At 36.5% G+C, this 15,137-nt stretch overlaps 1 protein-coding gene across 1 annotated transcript in view; it reads left to right on the top strand.

Moving 5' to 3' along the window:
- SPATA5 (spermatogenesis associated 5) overlaps positions 1–15,137 on the top strand; it is a 255,913-nt gene that overhangs the window by 84,774 nt on the left and 156,002 nt on the right. Inside the window, exon 14 of the mRNA XM_006762881.2 lies at positions 1,043–1,169. Coding sequence (XP_006762944.1) covers positions 1,043–1,169 — 127 coding nt within the window. The remainder of the gene's footprint in view (positions 1–1,042; positions 1,170–15,137) is intronic.

The following is a 15,137-nucleotide window of genomic DNA, read 5'->3' as shown; positions in this document are numbered from 1 at the left end:
TGGGAGGACACAGCAAGAAGGCGGCCATCTATAAGCCAGGAAGAGAGCCCTCACCAGAACCATTCTGGCACACTGATCTTGGACTTCCAGCCTCCAAAACCATGAGAAAATGAATATCTGTTGTTTAAGCCTCTAGTCTGTGGTTTGTTATGGCAGCCTGAGCTAACTAATACACATCCCTTCTAAAATACTGGTGTTAGTATTCTGTTCGTTATTAATGTATTAATTTATTTATTTTTTAAATTGATTTAAAACATTTGAGATAGAAGCATCGATGAGAGAGAATCATGGATCAGTTGCCTCCTCCAATCCCCCTACTGGGGATCGAGCCCGCAACCTGGGCATGTTCCCTTGACCAGAATCGAACCTGGGACCTTTCAGTTTGCAGTCCAACGCTCTATCCACTGAGCCAAACTGACTAGGGCTGTTATTCATTTATTTTTCATCACCATATACTTCCTGGGTGATCTTTTCTACTTCCATCTTTCCAGGTACCATCTCTATGGCAAGACTTCAAGAGATATATTTCTACATCAGACTGCTTTCTTTTATGTCTAACTCTCAAGATGTCCCACAGGCACTGCAAACCCAACATGTTTACAGTTAAAGTTCTTTTCCCCCAGTGACTCCATGGAGACTTTCGTTTACCAGCCTTATTGATTGTGTTGCCTTAATATTTCTCATATATATCCACTTCTTTCTCTTTTTTTAAAAAAAATTATCTTTATTGTTGAAAGTATTACAGATGTCCCCTATCCACTTATTTTTAAATAAGCAAATCTTTCTTCCCAAATCTTTTATATTTGACAGTTGTGTAGCATGTCATTATTGGAGAGAAAAAGAACACGGTTGATGATGGAGGAAAAGAAATGATTTGAATAGAGTTAGTTTTGGGATATGATAATTCAATAAGTAATGAATTCTAAAGTATGCATTTTATATTTTGAAACTTTTTTTTTGTTAGAGGATATACAATATTTTTAAAATAATGGAGTATTTGGAGATCGGTAAACAGATTTTTAAAACTGTTTTTAAATGTCAGTTCTTCAGGTGCTGGGAATGTAGCTGACCGTGTTTTGGCTCAGCTCCTTACTGAAATGGATGGCATTGAACAGTTAAAGGATGTGACTGTTTTGGCAGCTACTAACCGCCCAGATAGAATAGACAAGGTAAGAAAGAAGGCTGTGTGAGTGTTGTAAATTCAAGAACTGGATCATTTGATTGGTTGTTTTTTTTATGTCAAATTACTTCCTAGTCGGTTTTTCATTTAGAGAATACTGAAAGCTTTTTAAAAAATATTTAAAAAATTGATTTCAGAGAGCAAGAGAGAGGAGAGAGAGATAAAAACATCAGTGATGAGAGAGAATCATTGATCAGCTGCCTCCTGCATGCTCCCCACTGGGGATCCATTCCCGCAACCTGGGCATGTGCCGTGATCAGGGATGGAACCTCCACCTGGTTTGTAGGTCAACATGATACCAGTTGGCTGAAAGCTTTTAAACTAAAGGAAATGAAGAGAACAGAGAAAAGTTTATGTTATTATTGTTTATGGTTTTTGTATTAATGAAACCCTTTGAATTTCCCCTATCCCATGGTTACAGCAAACTTTTAGTATATTTCCCTAGGGAATTAAAGTTCTGTGATTCTCTTGTTTATTTCGTCTGATGGTTTTTGAGAAGTTTTTAACATTTCCAGTCATATTAAGATTAATTTCTGGCTATTTAGTACTAGACTCAAGTTACTAATAACAACTTTCCTGAAGTCCTGGCCTAACCACTGATTTCAAAATAATTAGAATAAAAATGACAATGGATTTTACTTCTGTAATAAATCCATTGCTTAGCCTGTAGTGTTAAATAAGCTATATAGGTGTAAAATTAACCCTTTCAAGCTATTGCTATCCCTCCCCTTCAGGCCATAGTTTAATGTAGAGCCAACTAAATTTTAAGTGACTAACGTATACTAAATGTATAATTTTTTCAACAAGGATTTAAATTGAGGGTAATAATTTACTCCTAGAGCTTGAACCAATTTCTCCTTTTTTGTTAACATGACTTTATGAGCTCCTCCCATCCTGTGCATGTGTACACAGACTTTCAGTTATAAAAATGAGGTTTAAAAAATGATCCTTTTGAAGATATAAAAGGAGCTTTTATGTGGAAAGAAAGCCTTGCTTTCGTTTACTTAGGTATTTTGCTATGTGACAAAGACCCTTTAGTCGCTACAGGTAAGAAAGCTTTAGACCTGAATAAGTCATTCTTTTTCTGATGCAGTGTTTTATAAGAAGCCAGGTGAGTTCTGAGCATTTGTGGGATCTGGGTCAGTGCCCAGCCTTCTCTGATGCCTATAAAAAGGTAGGACTGTATGTGACCAAGGGTTATAGAAAGTGTTGAAAGAGCCCATAAAGATGACCTAGTCCTACCTTTTGATTTCACAAATAAAGGCACTAAATCCAGAAAAATCATTGTTTTCCTGTTAAGACTACATTATGTTTTTATACTTGTCTCCCGGTGACTTCATGGCTGATGAGTTCTAAAATTTATTGGGTTTTCTTCTCTGTAATGCCTAATCTAATAGCGGTTTTCTTTGGTTCCTTAATATTGTATGTCCTCAGTGTTAGATATATTTTTTGAAGTAGGACATTAAGTTCTAAATAAGTTTCTCTGGGTTCCTCTAAAGTTGTATGACTCAGCCCGGTTGGTGCTTGTGTTAGTTCTCTTGCTGTATAACGAGTCACCTCAAATTTAGCAGCTTCCCACACCACCCATGTATTAGGGTGTCTGTAGGTAGGTCAAAATCTGGGCATGGCATGACGGAGCTGTCTGCTCAGGGAATCACTACAGGCCAAAAACTAGGTGTTGGCTGGACTACTAGTACATTCTCGTCAGGAGCTGGTACTCTTCTTCTAAATGCACATGGTTGTGTGATTGAAGGTCTAGGGACTGAATTTATTTACTGGGTCAGCTGGGAGCCACTCTCAGCTCCTTGAGACCACCCATGTATCCCCTTCCCATCTTCAAAGAAAGCAGTGGGGAAAATCCATATCTTATACCTCTCATGGTTTAAATTTCCATTGCCAGGAAAAGCCACCTGTTTTAAAGTCTCACCTGGTCAGGTTAGTCCCTGTTTCTCCCCCGCCCCCCAAAGGGAAATCTCTCCACCTCCAAGTCAACTGATTCAGGACCTTAATTATATTTGAAAAAGCCCTTCACAGTAGCACCTAGATTAGTGTTTGAGTGACTGGGAGAAGGTGGGTCCACCAGGGGGTTGTGGCTGGTTGTACTAGAATTCTTCCTACCACAGTGCTCTTCAGCTTCTCCTCCCACCCCCATCCCTCCACTACCTAATTTCTCTTCTAGGCACTAAGGGCAAATTTTAACTCTCAGAGACCAACTTATCCTTACCTGTTATATGACTGGTGACAAACTAGCTCCTTTGAATTGTCCTTGTTCTGTGGAATCTGCTGTCATTTCAGATGCGGCACTTATCGGCCTTGCCTTATACATCTTCAAGTTATACATGTGATCTCTCTTAAAATAGAAAAGGATAAAATAATTAAAATTCCTTTTTGAAAGGATACATTTTTTTCATGTTCTTCATATGTGTAATACTTTGTAAATCTGTTCTTTAAGACAGCGGAATTGTTGATTTATGTTTTGCTTCTATTTCTCTCTGTAAGAGCTAAATTGAACACCAACTGTGTGTTTTGTAGTAAAATTTATCCTAAATTTTACCTATACTTGGTACAGAAGACCTTGAGAAATTTTTTTTAATATATTTTATTGATTTTTTACAGAGAGGAAGGGAGAGAGATAGAGTTAGAAACATCGATGAGAGAGAAACATCGATCAGCTGCCTCCTGCACATCTCCTACTGGGGATGTGCCCGCAACCCAGGTACATGCCCTTTACCGGAATCGAACCTGGGACCTTTCAGTCTGCAGTCCGACGCTCTATCCACTGAGCCAAACCGGTTTTGGCGACCTTGAGAAATTTTTAAGACAAACCTAGAGATGAGAACTTATTCTTGGGCCACTCTAAGGTTTGGGGCCTTTCTTCAGGCTCATCTTAGAACAGCCGTGGGCAAACTACGGCCCGTTTGAAATGAATAAAACTAAAAAAAAAAAGACCGTACACTTTTATGTAATGATGTTTACTTTGAATTTATATTAGTTCACACGAACACTCCATCCATGCTTTTGTTCCGGCCCTCCGGTCCAGTTTAAGAACTCATTGTGGCCCTCGAGTCAAAAAGTTTGCCCACCCCTGTCTTAGAAGAAGTCAAAACCCCCAAAGTAGATGACTTCCATTCTCTTTAGGATACTGTAGTCTGTAGATACCTTGGATCTCTTGGAGAGAATGCTTAACCAGATTTTGGGCAGAACTTTTCTCCAAAGTGAGATTGAAGAGATGGAAGTGGATCTTCTTTTTTACATTTTAGATTTTTTGCACTGTGTTTGTGTTTCTTACCTGCTAATAATATTAGCCCCAGGTAGTAGGTTGTGTTTCATTAGTAGCAACTTGTAAGTGACATTCTTCAACATCACAGAGTTTGAGGAATTGAAATTAAAGTTTGGGAAATATCTTACCCAAATTCTAGTCATATTTTTGATCCTTTATAAAATGTTACCTTTGGTACCTCAGTTCTAAGAACACCTCTAACTGTCCAAAATAAATGTTTTAAGAGCCAGTATTTTTACACATACTGCTAACATTTCTTGATTTAATAACCTTTGCTTCAAGAGGCTTCAAAGAAAACTGCAAACATATATGTATGTGTGCTTGTGTGTATGACTTTGTTTATATGTATACATATAATCACATTATATATACACACATACATACATACTTTGATTAGTTTTTTAAATTAATCCTCACCCGAATATATGTTTATTTATTAGAGAGAGAGAGAAACATTCTTCGGTTGCTTCCTGTACACATCCCAACCGGGGATTGAACCTTCAACCTAGGTATATGCCCTGACCGGGAATGGAACCTGCAACCTTTTGGTGATGGGATGATGTTCCAACCAACCAAGCCACCCAGGCAGGGCATACTTTGATTAGTTTCTAAAAATTGGAAGTCCATGTTTTTTTAACCAGTTAATTTTGGATGAGCACATTTAAACTAAGATGTTGAAAGCATTTGCTAAATAGATACAGACTTATTTTTAGGGGAAAGCTAAAGATCTTTAATTAAATATTTAAATTTTTGAAAAATTGTAATGTTTACTTTGTAATAGACGAAAATAAAATTACTGGCAGGAAAACATAAAATTAATAAATGGGAAAAAGTTATCTTTAAGTCTATCAAATGATATGCTATGCTTTTAAGTGCAGCTTTGAATGCAGTTCATTGAAACATGGCTTAAAGGTTCTGTATCCTGTACTTGTACAAAGTAACTACTTTAAATAATTAGAGATTTTTGTAAAAAAATTTTTTTAAATATATTTTATTGAGTTTTTACAGAGAGGAAGGGAGAGGGATAGAGAGTTAGAAACATCAATGAGAGAGAAACATCAATCAGCTGCCTCCTGCATCCCCCACTGGGGATGTGCCCACAACCAAGGTACATGCCCTTGACTGGAATCGAACCCGGGACCCTTTAGTCCGCAGGCCAATGCTCTATCCACTGAGCCAAACCAGTCAGGGCTGTAAAAATATTTTAATTCTTTTCTATTTCAGGTAGAATTTCATATTTGTGTGGAATATGGCTTTGTTTCTTAAGTGTACTTTTGATACTACTTAGATGATGTAGAGTATGTCAAAAGTCTGCTTCCTTTCCAGATTTTTTTCCTTTGAAGAACTATTATAGAGTACTTCTATATTATGTAATCTTATATAATAAAGCAGTAATATGCAAATTGACCATCACACCCTCGCACACGTTGGCCGCCCCCATGTGGTCACAAGATGGCCGCCACAGATGGCCTGCAGAGGAGGGCAGTTAGAGGTGACCAGGCCTGCATGGGAGGGCAGTTGGGAAGTACCAGGTCTGCATGGGAGGGCAGTTGGGGGCGATTGGGCCAGCAGGGGAGTGGTTAGGGGGTGGTCAGTCTGGCAGGCCGAAGTGGTTAGGGGCAATCAGGCAGGCAGGCAGTCAAGTGGTTGGGAGCCAGCAGTCCGGATGGTGAGAGGGACGTCCGACTGTGGTATTGGGCCTAAACCGGCAGTCGGACATCCCCTGAGGGGTCCCAGATTGGAGAGGGTGCAGGCTGGGCTGAATTTCGTGCACTGGGCCTCCAGTAGTACTATAAGAAAAAAGATTCAGCACATGTGTGATTAGAACATGGTGTCCAAAATGTGCCCTGAATGTGCTTGTAGAAATAAAACAGTCTTAGAGACAATTTTTAAAAAGAACAACAACAAAAAAACCCAATTTCCTGTTAAACTAATGAATAGACTTAGTTTTCACCACCTGCATTGTCTGGAGGAAACTATAGTAGGAAGAGAACAGGCAACAGAAGAATTAAATTAAATGTCATGGGCTGATGCTGAAAGGTAGAGATTTTGTTTTTAGCCTAAAACTGGAAAGGGGAGGAAAAGGGCCAATCTAGTGTCAAAGAAATAATACATTTAATCCTAACTTTGGCTACATTTAATTAAAGTGTTTGGCCTTGTAAATTAACTAGCATACTTTATAATTCTGTTGCCTGTTAGCCCATAACCTCTGTGTCATAACCTCTTAAGTTAGTATATTAAAACAGGGAGAATTCCTGGACTGTCAGAGGAGTGAAATTGATACCATCATGTGACCCATATGTTGTGGATAGTTAGTGTCTTTTTTGGACAATATTTCAGTTTCATGTAGTCTGGGGAAACTAAAGTTAGAGTTTCTTGGGAATTATGGTGATTCAGCAAAGGAAGTGAGACACAGCACAAGAATCACATTATTCTGCTTCCTGTTATGTCGCATTTACATGTCAAACCCATTAGCTGTGCTGTGGTCTCTGGTGGTATCTTAAAGTCTCTGCAGACCTTTTACCCTCCCACCCCCTCCTCCTGTTTACAGATGAGTGAAGAGAAGTTGCAGCCTCAAGTGTCCATTTTGCATGAGAATGACAGGAATTGAAGGGCAGATGAAGATTAATGAGATTGTGTGATGTCAAGTAGACACATTGTCTTTAGATTGATGATGGTCTGGATTTCCTCAGCATCAGGAGACTTTAGAGCAGCAAACAACTAAATTATTATTGATGCCGAAATGATAGTCCAAACTCTAGGAGTTTATATTGTTCTATGTTAGGCTGTTACTATGTTGGCCCCTGTTGAAGAGGATAATGTCCAATCCATGACATTTCATGCATTTGTGTTGAATATTAAGGAAAAATGTTTATGTCATCTTTTCTAGGTGTTAAACAGCCTCAAATAGTTTAATTTCATTAATATTTTTAAATTTAGGCCCTTTGGCCCTTCTCATGTCAACAAATGAGAAGCTAGATATATGTAGCTCCAATTTTCAAATGAATTGCAATCCAAAAATTCCTTCAGAAAGAAGGTTACAAATATGTTTGTGGATAATTTTTCCCTTTACCCTTCCTAGTTATAAGTTACAAGTCCTGTCTAACATGGCCTTTCTCAACTAAATCAGAACTGATAAACAAGCTACTTGCCCTAACAGACATAAACAGTGTAAATGAATGATAAATTTTTTATTTCTTGTAAGTATTTAAGGCAAGGATACTTATTAATTTTTAATAGTGTTTATCAAAATGACATGGAGAGTCTTTGGAGGTTAGATGGTGAGCTGTAGTGTGGTCAGACTTAGGAGGCTGCCTCCAAGGTCATCTTCCAATTTCAGCTTTACCATCATTTTAGAGTACTCTCTGAAGTAGTTTTTCTGTATCTTCTATGGCAGCATCTGGAATGGTTGTAGGTTTGGGGAGGGAGTTTAGGAGAGAGGAGGGAAGTGAATCAAAGGTTGTATGCATCTATGGGTCCTGTCTTATTTCAATGTTGATAAGATAAAGACTGTATATCCCAGGGCTCAGCAAACTGGTCTGTGGGCCAGATCTAGCTCACCCCGTTTTTGTATCCCCATAATCTGAGTGGTTTTTACATATTTAAATGGTTGAAAAAATTCAAAAGAAGAATAGTATTTTGTGACATGTGAAATGATAAGAAATTCACATTTTAATCCCTATAAATAAAGCTCTGTTGGAATACAACCACACTGATTTGTTAACGCCTATGATTGCATTCATACTGCCCTAGTAGAATAGGTACAGTGGAGACTTGTAGCCTGTAAAGCCTAAATTATTCAACATTTGCACCTTTATAGAAAAAGCTTACTGACCATTGGCTCTGTCCTCGTAAGCTTTTAGAAGTTTAGTAAAGTCTCTGATGTGTATTGTTTGTACATGTGCTACAAAGTTTCTAACAATTGTTTAAATATAATTATTGCATAACTTTTCTGAAAATAAATTATATGAGTCAATAATATAATACTCGGACAAAAATACACCCACATTAGTAGGAAGACTACATTAACTTATTGTTCTTTCAAGTATTTTATCTTTTCTTGAAAGTTCTTTTAATATTTAATATTTGAAAATATATTTTATAGGACTAAATAATTATTCTTTCCAACAGAATGGCTCACCAAGGTCTATAAATCTAGAAATGCAGTTTTTATTATATGAATAATATAAAAATTCATATATATTATATATATACATACATATATACATACATATCCTTACATTTCCAATTTAAAGATGATGCTATCATCTTTACATGTAGTCTGTTTTCTGAGAACATTTCTGAAATATGGTTCATATATATTCCCCTGAACTATTGTCCATTTGTTTCTTTCTCTGACAATTGTGGCATCCACAAATGTATACCATGATAGGTTATGGTCTGACTAGTAGAGAGTTTAGTGAAGCACATCATGCCTTTAATTTCAATGCTGTACTTCTGCTAATGCATTCCAGGATTGTGTTAGTTTATTTGCCAGCTGCATCACACTATAGGCTGCTATTGAATTCAAAGATGCACCTGAATATTAAAGTTGCATTGGTTTTTGTTTTTATGTACTTGTAGGTCGAATGCCCTTTTTAGTATTTGTCATCATTGGGATTTTCAGGCTTAGATAGTTAAATTTTAAGAAGTTAAATTTTGTGTTTAAATATCTTTGTTTGATAAATAATATTGGATGGTGTCAATATGCATACATACATTTAGTCTTCTGTTAGAGAAAGAATAATAACAAAATATAAGGTGTATTGCCTTTGGTAACCAAGTTCTGAAACTACTTTTTTTCAAGGCTGGAGAGAACTTGGAAGGCTCGATAGTCTAGTTACCTTTCTGATGCCTTGACCCCATTATACAGTTCCTACCCATCATTTCTCCATCCTTTGCTTATTCACCCACACTGATGGGGAACCTATTAACTATAAAATAGACCACTTCATCTGTCTCTCAGACTATTAGGAAGTTCTTTATTCTACTGAAACAGCAGCTGTTTTTCTCCCTACAGCTTCTACACAACAGCCTGATTTTATTCCAAGATACTATAAAAAACAGTTTTTAATCCCTCTTCTACATGGTTCTTCCTTATTTTTGAAAACTGTTTATGTGTCTTATCTTTACATTCTACCTTTCCCATCAGTTTTTTCTTCTTTAGGCCTGATGTCATATTTAGCTCCATGTGTTACTCTTATTCCATTATTAGCATTCTTAATCTTTTTGTTCTCCCTGAACTATTGTCCATTAATTTCTTTCTCTAACAGTGTGGCATCCACAAATGTATACCATGCGAGGTTATGGTCTGACTAGCAGAGAGTTTAGTGAGGCACATCATGCCTTTTATCTCAGTGCTGTGCTTCTGCTAATGCATTCCAGGATTGTGTTAGTTTATTTGCCAGCTGCATCACACTATAGGCTGCTATTGAATTCAAAGTCACCAAGAACAAAACAGAAACAAAACTAAGAAGTCAGAATCTTTCCTCAGTTTTCTGCTAAGCAATAACTTCCCTGCCTTGGATTTGTGCTATTAATTTAAATCTTTAGAAGTAGAACCACGTCGATCACATTTAGAGGTTTTCCTTCAAGTTTAGAACCTCCTAGCTTGTACTTTTCATATGTGTCCCAAAGATTTATTTTCCCTTAGTTCAGATGGTTTCCCAATAGCATCCATGGCAGCAGCTGCAAGGGCTTCAGGCCTTGGGAATAGAAAAATTAATTCTTACAAAATTCATTTTATTAGTCTTGATCGATCTTTCTAATTTGTCAACTGTGGGATCCTGTTTCTGCCATTTTCTATGTGTCTCTTATATGCATCGATAGCAGAGGCATTATATATATTAAATACTAATGAGAATTTGTGTAGCTTTCTGACTTTTGAAAAATAGTTTAACATATATAGTCCAGGACCCCCAATTGAGGTGAGCTTCACGGAACATTTAATTGGCACAGAGATAGGGATGTTTTTGAAGAGCTACCAAAGAGAGCCCTTGAAGAGAAATGGGTGATTAAGATTGTTTTTGGAGGAAGACCAGTTGAAAGTGGAATTTACCTTAAGAATACATATTTGGGTAAAGAAATGCTTTCTATTTTCTCTAATGGAAGTAGATAAGGTATTCCATTCCATGAAATTTAAATAAATTTCTTAACTCTAAGGCTTATATATATTGTTATAGTATATTCAACATTAATCTTGTTTAAACCTTATAGGTATTTAAAACATTTTCTTTTAGCTTTAAAACGGGGCTGAAATATGTAGTTAATTTCCTCATCATTTGCCTCCACTGTGTGTGTGTGTGTGGGGGGCGGGGAGTTGTGTAATTTTCATCTTTGAACATTGTATTTTGGGCAAAACTGTTTGCATACCTTAGCAATCAGCTGAGTTTTCAGAGTGTGCGTACATTGGAGAGGGGCTTTTGCATGATGTAATCAGCGTGATTGGGGAAATGAGTCTGGAAGACAGTGAGATTGGCAGCTGATGCTAAAAATGAAAGCGACTAGAATGTTTCATGCAAAATGTGATAGGCCTGATATTGACAATGAGAAACTGGCAAGGGAGGAAATGAGACAGAGTGATAGATGCAGGGTAGTGGTTCTGATTTTAGCTCTCTTCTAACACTGTGTTCTTTGAAGTTATTTAGCCTCTCTGTGCCTCAGTTTCTGTACCTGTCAAAAATATACTAGGTAATCCCTGATATATCATTTACGTACTACAGTCTTTTTTAAAAAAAGTTGTTATTTATTACAGAGAAAGGGAGGGAAAGGGAGAGATAGAAATATCAATGATGGGAGAGAATCATTGGCTGCCTTCTGCACACCTCTTACCGGGGATTGAGCCTGAAATCCGGACCTATGCCCTGACTGGAATCAAACTGTGACCACCTGGTTCACGGGTCAATGCTCAACAACTGAGCCACATTGGCCATGCCGATCCCCTTTTTTGTGGCAGAGACACATAACAGAAGCTCTAAATGCTGCATAAAATGATGCAATTTACTAAACATTTCTGAGTTTTGTTTTGTTTTAAGCTTTTTTTAGGTATCTTCCTTGTTACTGAAAAGTTTCTTTCCTCAAACAGGTTATAAAGCAAGCATATATTATCCAGGTGTGCAAAAAGTACTTTTTAAACCACTTGATTGTCAGAAAAGGGTGGGGGAAGCCATAAATCAGCCTTAAGGCTATTGTTGTGTAATAAAACCTTGGTTGACAGTTGAAGAACACTTAAATTTTTCACTGAAAATTTATTACTCTTTGAAAAAGGAAAACTTGTTGAGCTGCATATTTTCCCCTTTCACAGATGTCTGATCAGCCTATAATATTTTGGTTTCTATAATATGCTGTTTTAATAAACTTCAGTGAATGTGAAAATAATTTTGAGTTAAAACAAAAATGTCTAGCTGTATGATGATTTAAAGGTAACTCCCTTCAAAAAAAAATTTAAATTCCCTTTTACATTTGAAAAGCTTCTTACCTTATATTGTTAATGCTTCTAGATTCCTGTACTTGGGAACTAATGCTTAGTGTAGCCAAGAACTAAATCTGAAGGCATGTATTGATTATTTTAAAGTCATTAGTAGAAGGAGTAATTTAATTATTTTTAAAGTGCATAGAGATAGGGAGTATTAATAATGTGCTATTATTATACCTGGCGTGTGTGTGTGTGTGTGTGTGTGTGTGTGTGTGTGTGTTGAAGGGGTGTGTTTGAAGTATTGTAATCATTAAGCATGAACCATCTAAACCTTGTCTGCAGAACTGTACTGGCATATGCATCAGAGTAGATTTGGAAAAATGTATCTCGGGTCTCATACTCTCCAGCCTCTATCATCTATGTTCTCTACTTGACAACAAATTTGGTGTTGCAGTTACTCTCTTTTGACACAAGATGGAGATGCTCACCTGAAATGTTGCCTGAGTGCAGGCCCTACTGCTTTCAGAGGCTTCTCCTCCAACCAAAGGATGAGCAGCTTAAGGAAATGAGGGGAATTGGCTTTGCTTTTCAAAATAAAAGAGGGGTGTGTGTGTGTGTGTGTGTGTGTGTGTGTGTCCTGCTGTATAATTTACTTAAAAAATAATAATTTAAATTTAAGTGTAGATTATGTAAATTTAGGTAGGGAGGAAGTGGGAACATTGGGAAAAGGGCAAGTTGAACACTGGGAATATTGGAAAAAGGACAGTCATTAGATAGGTACATACTATGTACCAAGCATGTTTGCACTATTCACATATGATAGCCAACTGATTCTAGTCTAATGTAAGCACTTTATATGTATTTTACATAATGCCAATGCATTACTTAGCTCGTTAACTGCAATATTAGTAGTGCTGTGTGTGTTGTCACTCGTAAAAACTATGATATATAGCAGCCAGTGTGTAATAGTTTTTTTCACAGTTTATCAATCTTCACTTTAAAAAAAAATAGAAAGGGATAAGGAAAGAGGAAAAAGGAGAGGAGGAAAGAGGGAAGGAGAAGTGGAGTTTTTTGTGTCATTATTGTAACTATGTTTTGTTTTGTTTATTTGAGTTGATTAGAATTGAAAAAGTAAGTATTAGCAAGTATATGGTAAATATACATACCTTTATACTTCTAGGAAAATTGAATCCAAGACTTAAGGCAATTAGATAAACTAAGTGGAGATTGGAAAACTCCTATGTTTTCTGTCTTTTTATGTAAATAATGTTTTATTGGAATACAGCCACACCCATTGCTGTTTAGACTGTTGGGCTGATAAGATGAAAATATTTATTATCTGGTCTTTTAAGAAAAAGTTTACTGACCCCAGAACTAAATTTTTGGACCACTGTTCATATGAACTGTTTGTTTATTGGCTTGGATTGAGTCATTCGCCAAATATTTATTGAACACTTCTTATGTGCCAGCAATGACATAGGTGACAAAGAGGCAAAAACAAACCTTTCCTACAAAAATGTTTGACATTTTTTATAACTATTATAACACAGGTTGCAAAAAACTAAAAGGAATGATAAGAGGTAGGAAATATTCATAAGACAGATCTCATTTGTCTAAAGCAGTTATAATCCTGCACCTCTTGGAAACACCATTATCGGTTTTCTGACACATAGATACCTCAACTCTTTTTCCTGATTCCCTTTTATGCTACTCAGGGTTTTTCTATAGTATTTATTGCCATACAGACCACTTATTTACAGTGTTTATTATTGTTCATCCCTTCTTGTTCCAGTGTAAGCTCCGGAAGAACAAAGATTTTTGTTTTGTTTCCTGATGTATCCAAGTGCTGGAACATAGATTAAGCAGTTAGTAGGAAAGAGACTTGCCTTACATATTCTTCTGATTAGCTGCATTAATGCATTTGGAAAGCCTCAGCTTTTCATGTCAGCTGTAATTTGCTTATTCAAAATGAGAATAATTTGCTGAGCTAAATTATATATATCTTTTCAGTTTGTTTTATATGTTCTTCACTGAGAATGCTAGTATTTCCTATATGTTTAACCTCCTCACTTTATCACCAGTTATATATTGTTTGCATAGCTTTTTCCTGACAGTGATAAATGGACAGTTTGGGTAGTTGAGTTATATATTTGCTGAATAGAAAAATGCACTCTAAGACTAAAGCTTATGTTAACTATTCTGATGGCCTTGAAGTAAACTTGGTTGTGTGTACAATCAGCATTAAAACATTTAAGAATGATTCCTTATAAAACTTCTCTTCCTTCGGTTTCAGTTGTATGTTTTGGTGATAGTTAATTTCACTGCCTACATAGTTTGCAAAATTAGTAAGGAAAACAGTAATCTGCAGCCAAGTTTCCATGAGTTGATATTTCACATTCACATTTGTGACCTAAACCTGTGTTCCTTCAGACAGTGAGAGAAGCCAAATGTTCTCATAAGCAGCAAAGATTTTCTGCATAGAAAACAAAGAAGCAAAAATGTAGTCTAAACAAAAGTATAATGTGTGTATGGAATGTTATAGGCAGATCTACCTATATAACTAAAATAAATATGTGCTTTTATGCATTTCAGTGCAGGAATTTTTCTTAGGTATGATATTTGAAATGGAAAATTAAATAATATACAAAGTTATTTTTTTCAATTTTAAAAATAAGTGCTTTTTTAAAAATTAAATCTTTATTGTTCAGATTATTACAGTTGTTCCTCTTTTTTCCCCCCATAGCTCCCCTCCACCCAGTTCCCACCCTACCCCATGCCCTTACCCCTCCCCACTGTCCTCATTCTTGGTGTACGATTTTTGTCCAGACTCTTCCCGTACCCTCATACCCCTTTCCCCCAGGAAAATAGTCAGTCCATTCCCTTTCTATGCCCTGATTCTATTATATTCACCTGTTTATTCTGTTCATCAGATTATTTATTCACTTGATTTTTAGATTCACTTGTTGATAGATGTGTATTTGTTGTTCATAATTTGTATCTTTATCTTTTTCTTCTTCTGCCTCTTCTTAAAGGATACCTTTCAGCATTTCATATAATACTGGTTTGGTGGTGATGAACTCCTTTAGCTTTTTCTTATCTGTGAAGCTCTTTATCCGACCTTCAATTCTGAATGATAGCTTTGCTGGATAAAGTAATCTTGGTTGCAGGTTGTTGCTATTCATCACTTTGAATATTTCTTGCCACTCCCTTCTGGCCTGCACAGTTTCTGTTGAGCAATCAGCTGACAGTCATATGGGTACTTG

This window comes from Myotis davidii, unplaced genomic scaffold, assembly GCF_000327345.1.
Source record: "Myotis davidii unplaced genomic scaffold, ASM32734v1 scaffold438, whole genome shotgun sequence".
Lineage (NCBI taxonomy): Eukaryota > Metazoa > Chordata > Mammalia > Chiroptera > Vespertilionidae > Myotis > Myotis davidii.
This window is presented reverse-complemented; position numbering and strand designations above follow the sequence as displayed.